The sequence below is a fragment of the Plectropomus leopardus genome, chromosome 3, assembly GCF_008729295.1.
Source record: "Plectropomus leopardus isolate mb chromosome 3, YSFRI_Pleo_2.0, whole genome shotgun sequence".
Classification (NCBI taxonomy): domain Eukaryota; kingdom Metazoa; phylum Chordata; class Actinopteri; order Perciformes; family Serranidae; genus Plectropomus; species Plectropomus leopardus.
Genome location: NC_056465.1, coordinates 33,441,337 through 33,456,441, shown reverse-complemented (window position 1 = coordinate 33,456,441; position 15,105 = coordinate 33,441,337). Strand labels below are relative to the sequence as shown.

At 39.1% G+C, this 15,105-nt stretch overlaps 1 protein-coding gene across 1 annotated transcript in view; it reads right to left on the bottom strand.

Moving 5' to 3' along the window:
* LOC121940965 (protein WWC3-like) overlaps positions 1-14,052 on the bottom strand; it is a 45,254-nt gene extending 31,202 nt beyond the window's left edge. The window contains 1 exon segment of the mRNA XM_042483649.1: positions 13,493-14,052. Coding sequence (XP_042339583.1) covers positions 13,493-13,638 — 146 coding nt within the window. The 5' untranslated portion in view covers positions 13,639-14,052.
* Positions 14,053-15,105: the final 1,053 nt, after the last annotated feature.

Below are 15,105 nucleotides of genomic sequence, written 5' to 3'. Positions count from 1 at the left end.
AAGCTCTGGATGGGAATCTGTGTGACGTCAGAAGGAGGTCAGTCCCGAGCTGCCCCCCGACCCCCCCGGAGAGAGAGAGACAGAGAGACACAGAGAGAGAGACACCGGGGGAAAAACATGTCCTCTCACAGATCTGAATCTGAATATGTGAATGTTTGGTTTGTTTTCAGTCTTGTGACAGCAGCCTCTGTTTTTCCAAGTCATGTCTTGGGAGACTCTGTAACCGCTGCTGCACTTTCACACAGCACATTCACACAGCGGGGGGGCAAGGGGGGCAGATCTGATGACATACATTTAGACGAGGACTCAGTTTAAGTGTTATGAAACAAAAAAGCAGCCATACGTTTTTGGATGGGGCTATTTAAACAGTGCAAAATCTGAACACTTAAGCAAAACATGATGCATCTGTATTATAATTTCAATCAAGCAGCTTTTTCCCGTCGTGTCAGAGAAGCTCGGAGAGAAAAAATAACTGTGTCACTCTGCTTTCGGAGTGACACCGTGACCCTGAGTAAACCTGCGCTTGCAGACACTGTGAATCTGTCAACAACATGAATTACACAACATACAGGTCTGACTCTGCTTTGGTATGTGAGGCTTAACACTGATTTCTAAAGGTCGACAGATTATCGGCCAGGCTGATTATCGGGGCCAATATTTGGCATTTTGCTGATTATCTGTATCTGTGTTTTATTTTTAATGATCGCCAATAAAATCAATTAATTAAAAGAGAAAGTACAAGGTTATAACATGACAATGAGGACTTTTCTTGTCTTGTTTAGAAAAGTGTAATGACTGTGGTAAACATTAACAATAAAACAGAACAAGGACGTGCAGCTTCTACAGGTATATTGATACTGCAGAAAATTGAGCATTGAAACCATTTCAGATATTGAAAACTTATATGTATTGATAAAAAAAAATTTTGATCAACAATATTCTATAAAACATAACTTTTTTTTAACGTCAGCTGCAGCTGCAGGGTTTTTAAATCTGTCTGCATTTTCATTTTTTATCTCATTGCCTTACAACAATAAGAAACTCAAGCAAAAAAAAGAGATGGTTAATTGCGATGTATCTCATGCAATCGTCACTTTACAGGATGTGAATGTAAAATAAAAGGAAACTGTGACTAAAAAAACACAGAAGCATAATGTTTAAAACGGCAAAGCATGTTTAAATTGTAACACAAGCTTAAGCATGAAGAAACGCTGGTATGTTTAGTTACGAGCTGTTCTGCCAGCAGTTAGAGAATGAGATTATTAATAAATTTTGTTCTAAAAGCGACACATTCTCCAGGATCCTCTTTCAATCAAAGAGGAAACAGAAAATGAGGCAGATATCTGAAATAGAAAAGCGAGAGACTGTCAGAATGACAAGCATGTTCAGCTGTGGAGGAGTGAAATGCTGCTCGGCCCGCCTCACGTCTCACAACTTCCCAGCAAAATATATTTAACTGTCAAAGACATTTGCTAATTCTAGAATAATCTGTGCCATCCTGGGTTGTCCCAGAGGATATTTCTATCTGCAGCAACACGCCTTTGCCTGGCGACGCGCTGCTGCATGGGAAAGGCATGTGAAACTGGAGTCTGGGCCGCTGGACCTCGTCTGGTCCGGTCATCACCAGCAGCTCCTCGGCTTTTATTCTCTGCTACAACAATGTGCAAATTAACATGTGCCAAACTGCGGACTCTGCATTACACAATATTCCTTCTTATATTTAATTATGGGACCAAACATGCCGGGTTTTGACATTCTGGATTTGAGTTACTGTCCTTCAGCTTGACCACAGCGGCCACAAGTTTGAGACAGCTAACAAAATTCAAAGGCTCTCCTGCCGCTGTCGTCGTTCACACAGCTCACTCACTTCATTCTGAATTAAAAAAACATGTCAGCGATTACTTCACCAAATGTCTTAATTCGAAGCTGTCACCATAGCCAGGCGCAGCCTAAATGCACAGTGTTCCCTCAGATTTTTATGGACAAAATCTCAGAACTGTTTCAGAAGACCCGTAATAAAACTTCCATGAATATTCACATATTCAGCACATAAAGGGGTAGGATTAAATAAGTTTATACTTCTTCCTACTCTCTTTTGCATGTGTAAATTGATGCAATCTGTTGACAGAATTCATTATGTCCTTTTTTTCCTGTTGTCGGTGTGTTTTTAACTACTGTTTTTGTTGTGTTTTACATGTTCAAAATAAAGGCACCAATTAATCAATGACACAAATACAGCTGTATTTCTAAAAATGTTAATTGGGACTATATTATTATTGGTGGTCTGCGGACGTGGAGCAGCAGAGCTCCCAGAGTGGGGGAGTGACCGCCGACTGTTCAGTCGGCCTCATTGGAAAATTTGTCTGCAAAAAAATGATGCTCCGTACCTTTTAACTACCACGCTTTACTTTCAGAGCAGACTCAAAACAAAAAACAAAAATGGGCATCAATGCTCCAAGTGACAAGTGAGCACCCTCGAACTCTCAAAAATGTGCTACAATAAACACAACAGCCTCTACCAAAGAGTAGCATTAAAGTCAAGAGCACTCACTCCGCTCCAAAATCTGGGGACCAAAACATCCCCAGAAATAAACTACACAGCACACCGACGAGCAAAAATCTGACTTAAAGCAATCTCAGTCAGCTGAGGGGTCTCCCACCGATGATTCGACATCACACACAACGACATTTCCAAAACAATCAAGAATTGTACTATACTATACTAGTTAGTTATAGTTATATTAGTTATACTATACTAATTCCATTACTTTTACAGGCCTGGAACACAAGATTGTGGAATTCCATGACTTTTTCCAGGTTTCCCATGACCCTGAGTGTGGGAGTGCACACAAGATGAATTTCTGACATTTTACCGTGTGATGTGTAAATAAACCAAACATACGGCAGTCACGACAAACGTATCCAATCACTCAGTCTTTTTATCGTCACAGTGAACCAGCTGCTGAGTCTACAAATAAGAATTGAGGCTTGACCTCTGGATGACAAGCATTGCATATGTGACCGAAAAAAAACAACAAATGTGATGACGCAGACACAAGCCGATAACAGAAAATTCTGCGTGTCTCCAATTTTAACTCCAATACGCAGCACAAACGCACCACCTGCTTTTGTATTGTTAGCTCGTCTCCGGAGGGGTGATGGAGCCTCTGAGAAAAGAAAAACGCCACAAGTGTTGTTGGTCTAAAATTCCTTCGGTGTTAAAAAAAGAAATGTGAAAACAACTTTGGGAGGAATGTCATTTATGTCCAGCCCGGTGCAGCATTTCAGAGCGAGGCCTAAAGCAGCTGACAGACGGACAGACACCCGCTTCTCCCATTATGTGTCGAATCTTATGGAAATAGGTCTCCTATAAGTAGACAGACTTCTCCGTCTCTGTACGCATTTAGACGGCGTCTGGACATTTGGGAAGGGCTTGTCAAAAGTGAAACTGTTAAACACAAGGTCACTGTGAAAGGACCAGTGTCACATCTTGACCGTAATCAATTTAGTATAAATGCATCCAATTGCTCTGAATTCAGTGACGCTCGTCATAGTAACGAGCATCTTAGCGGTGTCACAGACTGCTTTCAGGATGAATTAAGTATTCAAGTCTAAAAGCAGAGTTGACCACAAGACATCATCTAAAAGAGGCAACACTTTATTTCAAAGGACAAGTCACACATTTTGGTAATTAGCTTATTTTCTGCATCAGTTCGATGAAAAGACGGATATCGCTCTAATGTCTGTGGAGTAAATATGAAACTACTGCCAGCAGACAGACAGTTAGCTTAGCTTAGCATAAAGACTGGAATCACAGGTAAACAATGAGCCTCGCTCTGTCTAAAGGTAACAAAATCCATCTAGCATCGGTCAAAATAAGGCTGTATTTACACGGCTGCTCCAGGCGGGAATATCACGCCATTATGCCGCCTTGCTGTTCTGTGTAAAAGGCCCGATCGCAGAAAGCGGGGACAGAGTGGTCTCGCCTCTGAGTCGGGAACAGAAACAGCGACAGCCCCAAAATGAGGTCTGTGCAATCACATCTTTCACATTGCATCTTTAAAGTTTTAGTTGCTAGAGCTTGTTTTATAATAAACACTAAAACGACTACAAGCACATGAAAAGCTGCTGAATTGTTTGGGATTTTAAAAAGCTGTGACGAGCTGTAAAGGACAGAGCCAGCATTGTCAGCTGCGTTTGTCTTTCTTTATGAATAAGGATTGTGCAGATGTGTGAACAGGGGAAAAAAAACAATGGTGGCGCAAAGCTCGAGGTTGGTCCTCTGAGTCTGGCATGTCCTGTTTAGGTACCATTCTTCACAATGTACACATTAACTACAAGGAGACCTACAGCTGTGCTGGATGTGGCGTTATTCAGAATGGCATCGACATACAGCCTGAGAACTGATGTAACGCAACACTGAGGAAATTAGTAAGTGATTTTATGGCTTTAACCCTTTGAACCAGAGCAAACAGGCTATAAGCGATAGGCAATGAGCATCTAAAGAGGAAAAAAGTGAAAGAAAATAAATAAATAAAAATAAATAAAAATTAGTATAAAACACTTTAAAATGAAATATATATAATAATAATAATAATAATAATAATAATAATAATAATAATAATAATAATATTTCAAAAAAAACCTTTGAGACCTGAGCAAATGAGCAACAAAAGAAGAAATGACCCAAAATTATCAGGAAATTACAAGAAAATTACCTGAAAATTTGTTTTTAAAAAAAAAAGAAAAAAAAAAAACTGACCTTTAAAAAAAGCTTTAAAAATTTTGAGAATTTTGTTTGCATAATTTATATATATATATATATATATATATATATAACTATATAGTATATAAAATCTGTCCCTCTTTTTTTAAAATAATTTTCTAAATCTACTAATTTCTTGCAATTCATGAATCATTTCTTACCAAGATGCTCATTGTGTTTTTCTTGTGTTTTCAAAACAAATCAAACCAATTTGATCTGGGTTCAAAGGTTTAAATACTTGTGAAAGGCATCTGAAAGCAAGAAAAGTAACGTCGCTCCATGTTTCAAAGTTAAATCATCCCAAAAACATAACGTTTATCTTTTGGGAAAGCGGGACGTGAATGGGAGTTGGGGCTGCTGGAGGAAGGAGGTCTGAACTTCTAGAACAAGGAGCGAGAAGAAAACACATTATCAGCTCACGAAAAAGAACACAGAAAACACATCGTGCCGAATGACACCGCATCGAGCAATGGCATGTTTGTAACCTCCCCCCGACCAAAAGACAAAAAAGAGCCATCATAATGAAAACACTGGGGGAAGCAAAATAACAGCGGGGTTCAGCGCATGTGAATAACCTTTCGGTGCTGGAAACACAGCTCACCCTTTCCAGAATAATTGAATTTGGTGTGCTTTGTGACCAAGTATAAAGGCCTCCCTTTGCTGAGCGGCAGGCCGGCCATGGCTGTTGCATAACAGAGCTAATAAAGGAGGCCTGCAGGGCCCAGGATGGAGAGGAGGAGGCAGACACGTGGGAACTGCCTCTGTTCTGCTGCTTTGTCTGGGGCCGCGAGCAAGCAGAGCCCCTGGGCATTAGTGTAGGCATGCCTAACATAACGCTCATTCCACAGTAACAAAAAAGCCCCACAGAAGTGCTCGGCTTATCTGCAGGAGCTGGCGGGGCCGCCCCGAGCTGCTCGAGGTGTCCTCCGGCCTTTAAAGACATCATCAAGACTGTGAACGCTGCTGCAGATTAGGGATGCCCCGCTGGATCGGAAGAATCGGTATCGGGCCCAATCAGTGCATTTTATTATTTTATTATTATTTTGAGCATTGCTCCCACCTGATCCTTTGTTTACATCCGCCGTCGCGCGGGTGTCATTAGGGAGAGCACGATTTGCGGCAGATATTTAGGTTTCATTGTGATGCTGCTATTTCATACTGATTTTTTTCTTAGCTGCTACACCACTTTAGGCGGAACTTAAAATTTAGTTTTACTTTAATGCTGTAATAAGCGTAATTATGAGCGATTTTTATTTGTTGTGACTGTCAAAGCTATAAAACTACTCTTAAGTGAAATTGTGATTATATTACTCATTTATGCTGGTCTGTATGACAACGTTACACTAAATTGATTTGAGAGCATCTAAACACATTTTAGTTTGTTTACTTGGTTATTTTATTTTTTAAAAATGCTACACTATGTGGATTTTACAGCAATTTCCAAAGACACAATTTAGTTTGTTTACTTTGTTATTTATTAAAAACAAATTTCACAGTAAGAGGATTTCAGAAAAAATTCTAAAGACAAATTTGACTTTGTTTACTCGTTTATTTTGTTGAAAAAAAAAAAGGCTACAGTAAGTGGATTTGAAAGCAATTATCGAAGACCCATTTTGTTTTTTTACTTTGTTATTTTATTTAAAAACAATACTACGCGGAGTAGATTTTAGAGCAATTTTTTAAAACATGTTCTACTTTATTTACTTTATTTTGTCAAAAAACAAAAACAAATGCTGCACTGTAGCGTGTCAATTTTATGACTTTTTGTGTATGTGCAAACTTTTATATTTTTATTATTACCTTGTGCGGGCAGTGCACTTTATTTATTTTATGTGAATTTATTTGTGTTTTTATCTTATTTTATTGTGTTTTTATCTTATTTTATTTGTTTTTATCTGATTTAATTTTATCCTATTGTGTATTGTGTATTTATTGTGCTTTTTACCTTGCTGTGTAGCACTTTGGAAACCTTGTGTTTGTTTAAATAAATAAATAAAGTGGATTGGATTGATTGGAATAGAGAGCAATTTCTATAGACATTTTTAGTTTGTTTACTTTTTTTAAAAGAACAAATGCTGCATTAAGTGGAATAGTGATGAGAGCCATATAAAAACATTTTTAGTTTGTTTACTGTCTTTGGTAAAAAATAAAACTTGGATGCAGACATTTTTTCATGTATTCAATAAAACTGTCAAGCATACACACTGGATTGATTTTAATATCTTTTAAGTCCTTGGAGTGTGCACTGTGCAGCTGTGTTATCCAGGTAAATATCGATCGAGTATCGATCAGGACTCGCTATTGGCAGTTACACAATATCAAATCAGGGGCAAAGAAACTTGATGCGGATATCCCTGCTGTAGTTTGAAGTGCAATGTTTACAGGACTTCTGCAGGCCTTGCGTCGAGAGATGCTCCCTCAGTTTCCCAGGTATCTGCACATTGCGTTCACACATCCATCTAATTTTTCACTACACGCTGTCATCTAACCAAAACAGCTCCGTGCAGCTTCTCCGCCGCCCGCGCACGTCCTACGTACCAGCAGGAACACTTGACCTCTGGCTGATACGCAGCTCCGTTACAGCACATCACGATCATCATTGACAATTATGTTTGAGCTCAATGGCTCCTGTGTTTTAGTGATTAGGCGATAATCCACCACTGACACGCCTCTCTGCGGGTCAGCAGACTGGAGGCTCGACCCTCACTGCGAGCTGCACGACAGGATCACAGGACGGTAGTACCTGCACTCGGCACGGCTACATGGAGTAAAGAGGAGCTCCCGAGGTCTTTGTGCACCTCAGACACAGATCTTATTACGCCCAAAATATGAGAGTGTGATCTCTGCCAAATAAGGCACATTTCAGTCCGTTAAATCTCACACCTGTCACATCAGTCTCCAACAAAATCTACCAGGGTCCAACGAATACTGAGTGAGAATCAACTGTATTTTACTATTAATATGACTAGATCTGAAAACGTAAAATACTATTAGCCACGTATATGAGCAAGCAACACATTCTTAACCCAACTGGTCACACGGTGCCTGTCTGTGACCTTTCAGGTATCCTTCTGTGTCAGCTGTTTATGCTCCAGTACGCCGTAGTAGTGATCAACACATGCACATGGTGGGATGAAGCAGTGTAGCACTGACACAACAGCGTGGACTGTCAAAACGGTCTGGATTAGGCAACAAAGTCTCAGACAGTTCGGCAAAAGAGTGACATGGTAAAGTGTAGAAGGGAAACACACATCCACACGAATTGTTTGTGGTACCCATCCACCCCTGCCTGCTCTGTAAGCCCGCTCACGCTCCTTATATTACGTGGTTACCAGCAGCGTTATTACCCGACTGTGTCCTTCAGTGTTTCATACGCATGTGACCACTTCCGTCCAGCTGCGTTGTGGACGTGCCCGGGGCTCTCCGGCCGTCCGCTAGCACACGATGACAACGCCGCTGGTTCTGTCCGAGCGCATTCTCATCTGTCCCAGTCCAACCACATACGGTTCGACACAGAAGGTGGCTTTTGGCGTCACGCTTGTACGCCCGAAGCACTGACAGAGCGGCGCTATTTGATGAGTTTGGAGTGAGAACAGGCTTGAGCATCCCAAATCTGTCCAATAATATTGATATCACCACAATGATGAAGCTCAAGCAGCGCGTCCGTCCTGCTGACTGCCTGAACGGGCAACGACTCCACAAAAACGATACCAAGCCTTCAGTCTCAGCTTCATGCTTTTCAGTGGTTAATATCATTGAAAACTGCATATTTTGGGGTTTTAGGCCCCTGAGACACCAAGACAACAGTTGGCCATCGCTGAGTGTCTGTTTCAGCACGTTGAACTGACAGACAGCGCTTCAGTCTATTAAGTCACCTCTAAAACTTGTTAAAAATGAACGTTTAGCTTTTACAGAAAAGTTAAGTACCAAACAATAAATGGATCGTTGGGTACCGGTACCAAATCCCAGGTCCTAGAATCAGTACCAGTACCAGTACAGATGGTACCCAGCCCCGGTTGTTACACTGAAGTGAAAACTGAAATGACTGAAGACAGATAACAAAACTGCTGCCGAGCAGGTCTGGAGTTTAAATACAACACAAAAACTAAACTACTGCCACAAATCATTGCATGTAAATTATTCATCAAAAAATCAAAACAGTCAGTACATTTACATGATGTTACAAAAAGCTGAATTATTGTATTAGTCCGACTTAAACTGGACATTTAAAATATGTACATGCAGACGTTAGTCAGACTGAAATTCTTGTATACTGGGACAAGGACAGTAGTCGAATTAAATGACTTAACCGTGCATGTAAACGTCCTGAGTTTTTTTGAGAACTGATACAGTATCACAAAACAAAATATGGCGACAATCCAGTGTATCGATATTTTCTTAAAGCCCTGACAATGTCCATATTTTTTAGTAACAGCCTTAGATAATTAGATCGCCTCGCTTCACCGCCTCAAACAACAAATCAAACATCACAGCCTCCAAACTAAAACATTTGCTTCTTTTTTCCGTGACACGTCGGAGGAATCTGCTCACAATCACTTTGTCTCTCAAGCCTTTAAGTCTGTCTTGTGCACTATCTTCATGCGTCACACTCAGTTAAAAGCCGTAACTCACGATGATGAAGGCCTACAACAACATGTGGTCGATACCAGACAACAATCCTTAAACTATCAGCCTTTGATTTTCACTTGTACTTAAAACAGAACAGCTGTCAAACGAGGCCGCGACAGGGAAAAGTATGAAACTCTTATCATCGCTGCATTCATCTCTCGGCTCCTGACATCCACATCAAACTTAAGTGCCATTTATCTGCGGCTGAGGGTAACAGTTTTTTAAGAGCGGCAACGCCGACAGAGCGGCTGACACCTCTTTGTATCTGTTGCACGTTAGCAGGAAAGTCAGCTTTAGTGATTTATTGGAAAGTCAGCATCAGGTGGTGACAGAAGACATTCCTCTGGCCGAGATAACCCATAAATCAGCGAGCAGCACCAGAACAAATGCAGAAAACATTCTTTAGTCATGCAAACGTAAAACCCCAGATCCCCCCTTCACATGCTGACGACTGTAAGATCTTGTGCTATCAGCCTCTCATAACAATGGTTAATCAACTCGCAGGGAGGAGGGGGGCCTTCAAGGAAATCAGGTTTTTCTTATCTAGATTACACGCAGCTACCACATTCCCACTGCCGAAATCAGCTGCAGAAAATCTGGATTCAAATGCAGCACAGAGAAGAGATTCGAGTGTTGTTTTTGTCTGTGAATTTCTACCTTTTCCCTCATAATGGAGTTAAAATACTTGCTATAATTCCCAGTAATCTCACAAAGTCTGCTTTGAATGCCTGATTGAGCCTGTTTCTGGGCTGGTGAAATCCCAGTCCCCACAAAAGCACATCCTTGCAGCTTTCCCAGTGGCCCAACTAGCATTCCTGACATATTTTCACAAAGATTTCTGGGAGTTGGAGTTTAAAGCTCCGGCCGGTCGACACTTCATTGTCAAATACAATGAAACACACATATTATTTTGGGATGAACTATGACATTAGTAACTTTTTGTGTTTATTTTGTGTTTTATATTGCTTGTTTTGGGGTTACATATTTTAATGTTGTATTTTTGTGTTCTGTGTTGTCGTATGTTGCTGCCTGTCTTAGCCAGCACACTCTTAACTCTTTGAAACCTGAGCAAATTGGCTTGATTTCTTTCACAAACATTGGAAGAAGGCAATGAGTAACAAAAAAAGAAATGACCCAAAATTATCAGGAAATTTGTAAAAAAGTACAAAAAAAAAACAACTAAAATTAATTTAAAAAACATCAGAGCTGACCTTTCAAAAAAAAGCTTAAAAATCATAAGAACTTTGTAACATAATGTAAAATATTTAATCACGATAATTGTAAATAATAAAGTTTTCCACTCAATTTTATTTTTTCCCATTAAATATTTTTCCATATCTTTTTAAAAATAATTCTCTATAATAAAATATAATAAAATAATTTTCTTGCAATTTGTGGAACATTTCTTACCAATTTGCTCATTGCCATTTTCCCATGTTTTTGAGAGAAATCACACCACTTTGTTCAAAACTCGAAGGTTTAAATACTTGTATGAAAAAGAAAAAGGAAGGGGTGGTGCAAAATGGGTAAGGCATTTAAAAAGTAAGCACTACGTTTTCTTATTTTAAAACTTGAAATTGCAGAATTTTATATTTATTTGAAGTAACCTCTGAACCCCAAATCCTGCAAGCGGGTTTGAAAAGCAAGTTTTCTTTAAATATCTGCAAAATCACATCTTTCTTCATAGCTAGGAACTCTAAAAACATAAAAACAACATTTCCGACAGTCCTTTAACGCATAATTTTTAAGGAAGATTTGAATCTTGCTTAAGAAATTAGACAATTGTTTTGATGCTAACTAACACCCGCGATGTTAGCTGGTTGCATTGGCTAAATTCGGTGTGAATACAAAAAAAAGTGACATTACTGTGTAAAAGTCTCAGGCCAACTAAAACTTTGTTATTTCAGCAAGATTACAATGACCAAACACATTAATTTATCAGTAATCTCTTTACTAAAATACAACCAGAACATACAGTAAATATGTTAAAAACGCAAATATTTCAGAATAAAACAACTTTAAAAGGGTAAAGTTGCGAGTATTTGGCGTTCTTTCCACTTAGCATCTTTAAGTGTTTTGGATAGAAAACACGAGATTTACAAAACTAATCTTCTGGTGTATTTAGACCAGAATGGACTCAGGAAATGTCCAGAGCTCAGTATTGATTGTTTGAGATGGTAAGATTCCATGTTTCAGTCGGGTTTTGTGTTTTCAGTTGACTGATTAGGAAAAACGTTTACAGCTTCAGGGAGGAAGGTAAATAAAGAACAGTCCCTTACAGAGTTTGGCTCAGGTTTAGGTGGGGAAACACATATCAAAGGGGAAACAGTCTTCAACACAACACCGGAAGGGCTGGGCTGCTGTCTAATTTCATGTCAGACTCAAAAACTCGTACATTTGGGAAAGTATTAATGTGCCATCGCTGTTACATCCCGTATTAACGCGGAGGTGGAGACGTCACAACTGCCGCCAAATCACATCTGATTGGACGGTCAGAGCTGCCACAAGTTTGTTTCACATTTAAGTCAGAGATACTCAACTTACTTCACTTGAGGGCCACTTTTGAAAAATGACAGGGGGCCAGGGGCCAGTCACAGTATCCCCGTACGTGTCAAGGATTTTAGGACATTTCTAGGATTTAAAGATGTTTTGCCAAGTTTTTAGGATTGTAGGACATTTCTCATATTTTAGGATATTTCTAGGATTTTAGGAGGTTTCTGTGATTTTGGGAAAATTCTAAGATTCTAGGACATATCTGGGATTTTAGGACATTTCTAGGATTTTAGAAGGTTTCTGTGATTTTAGGACATAGGATTTTAGTGTGTTTCTAAGATTTAAGGATGTTTATAGGATTTTAGGACATTTCTAGGTTTTTCTGACATTTCTCAAATTTTAGGACATTTCTCGGATTTAAGGACATTTATAGGATTTTGGGAAAATTCTAAGATTCTAAGACATATCTAGGATTTTAGGACATTTCTAGGATTTGGGGAAAATTCTAAGATTCTAGGACATATCTAGGATTTTAGGACATTTCTAGGATTTTAGTGTGTTTCAAAGATTTAAGTACGTTCCTATGATTTTAGGACATTTCCCCGATTTTAAGACATTTCTAGGTTTTTCCGACATTTATAGGATCTTGGGAAATTTCTCAGATTTTAGGACATATCTGGGATTTTAGGACGTTTTAAGGATTTTAGGACATTTCAAGGTTTTTCTGACATTTCTAGGATCTTAGGACATTTCTTGGATTTAGGAACATTTCTAGGATTTTAGGACGTCTCTGATTTTAGGACATTTCTAGGTTTTTCTGACATTTCTAGGATCTTGAGAAAATTCTCAGATTCTAAGACATATCTAGGATTTTAGAACCTGTCTAGGATTTTAAGCACATTTTGATTTTAGGATATTTCTCTGACTTATTACGTTCCAAGACATTTCAAGGTTTTTCTGACATTTCTCGGGTCTTGGGACATTTCTCAGATTTTAAGACATTTTTAAGTTTTCGACACTCACAAGATTTTGGTAAAATTCTCAGATTCTAAGACATATCTAGGATTTTAGGACATGTCTAGGATTTTAAGCTCATTTTTACGACATTTCTCTGACTTATTACGTTTCAAGACATTTCTAGGTTTTTCTGACATTTCTTGGGTCTTGGGGAAATTCTCAGATTCTAGGACATATCTAGGATTTTAGGAAGTTTTTAGGATTTTAGGACATTTCTAAGATTTTAGCACGTTTTTAGGATTTTCGGGGCGGCGATTTTTTTTTTGAACACAAACTCTGTTATGTTGATGCTGTTTTATGCACTTTGGCACCTTCTGTACACTGAAGATACAACAAAAATATTCCCAGTGCAAATCACTTTACTTTTACTGTGAATTATTAAATGACTGGAGTACCACCCAGCACCCTTATAGGGACCCGGGCCTTAAACTGAGTATCACTGCATTAAAGGGCATGGATAGACTTTGCCCTGGTCCCCAAAAAAACAAAACTGCCTTCACTTCTCCGCCCTGCATCTCCTCCAGTAAAGCTGAATTAAACTGCTGTGTTAGTGTGAGTGTGTGAGATCCTCGCAGGCCTTCAGCATACCTATCTCTGGGGTCAATCCACGAAGTTTGCCGGGTGTTGTGGTCGATAAAAAACACTCTGCCATCGTAATCCCGGGCTTCCTCCCAGCCCGCGGGCAGCGGCAGCTCCGAGCTCTCTCTCCGCTTACCGCCGCTGACCCACGGCATAGCGTCGGGATGGTGAGAGCCCTCTGCCCTGCTTTTATCCCCCCGAAAAAGTCGCTCCTCACTGCATTACAACAAACTCGACCTCGACGCGCTGATCGCCGCACAGAAAAAGAGACGCAAACACGAAAGTTTCCACCAAAGTTATCCACCGAAAAAGCCCCGCTGGAAGTACATCCACGTTTCTTCCGAACAAACCCCCCAAAAACGGTCTTCGGCGGAGCTCTCACGGTCCTCGGTCCTCCATGTTCGCCTCCTCCACCATATTTCATTCCTCCGTGTCCATATTCGGGCTGCGCTGATTTGCATAAACGGTCCAACGTACGACTGATCCGGCTGCTCCGTCCAATAGGAAAACTGCAAGAGCTCAACACTTCATGAAAGTGTGAAAACAAACGTTGATAACGTTTATTTAATGTTTTACTTTTGCAGCAGCGGCGGATACAGGAGACAGCGGCTGCAGCAGGAGCAGGTTTAGGAAAGTGTCAAACGACAGCAACCTGTGGATTCACGTGACAAAACTAACCGAAAACTTTACAACTAAAATATGTAAATTATTATTATAGTCGTGTGAAAACGTGCCACCGCATAAAATCAATAAATGAATAAATGCATAAATAGTTTTCACAACTTTAGTTTTAAATGTGTGGGCAACTCCTCCTTAACACAGAGAGGGTTGCTGTTGACTGCAGTTCATAAAGTGAAACAACAGCGCCACCTGCTGTCTGCAACAGACACATTACTGTAATATTTACCAATCAATCAATCAATCAATCAATCAATCAAACGAACTTTATTTGTATAGCACCTTTCATACAAAAATAATGTAGCGCAAAGTGCTTTACATACAAACAGATAAATAAATGAATAAATAAATCAATAAAATAAATAAATAAATAAAACATTGAACTGAGGAAAGGGTCAGTGTACTTTTTGGTCTTTGAATCTTCATTTCAGAAACAGAAATGAAGAAAACAAAACAAAAAACAATTATTTGATTGTCATTCAAATGGAAAATGGCTCAGAAATGGAATAAATAAAATATAAGTGAAATGCTAGATTTTTTTTTTAACAGCTTTTTTTTTTTTTCATTTTCTGAAACCATAAGTTTAGCTTAAAAAACAAAGCAAAACAAACAAAAAAAATTGGTCAACATTGTTGAACACACGTGCACGAATGCATATGTTCCTAATACTGATGGGGAAAATAATGTGTACTTAAAATTATTCAAATTAATAACTACACAGTTCAAAAGATAAATGGTGGTGGAGGAGGGTTAACAAAAGTGTTTTAATCCAGTCTGGTGGAATTGCAGTCTGTAATTATTGATGCTGTTTGTGCCTTTTTATTTTTATTTTTTTATTATTACTCTGATTGAAATTTCATTAATATATTTTGATCAGTCAAATGTTGAGAAAACTATGTTTATAATTATCAGAATTAAATGCAGGATTCCCACACATTTTTCTG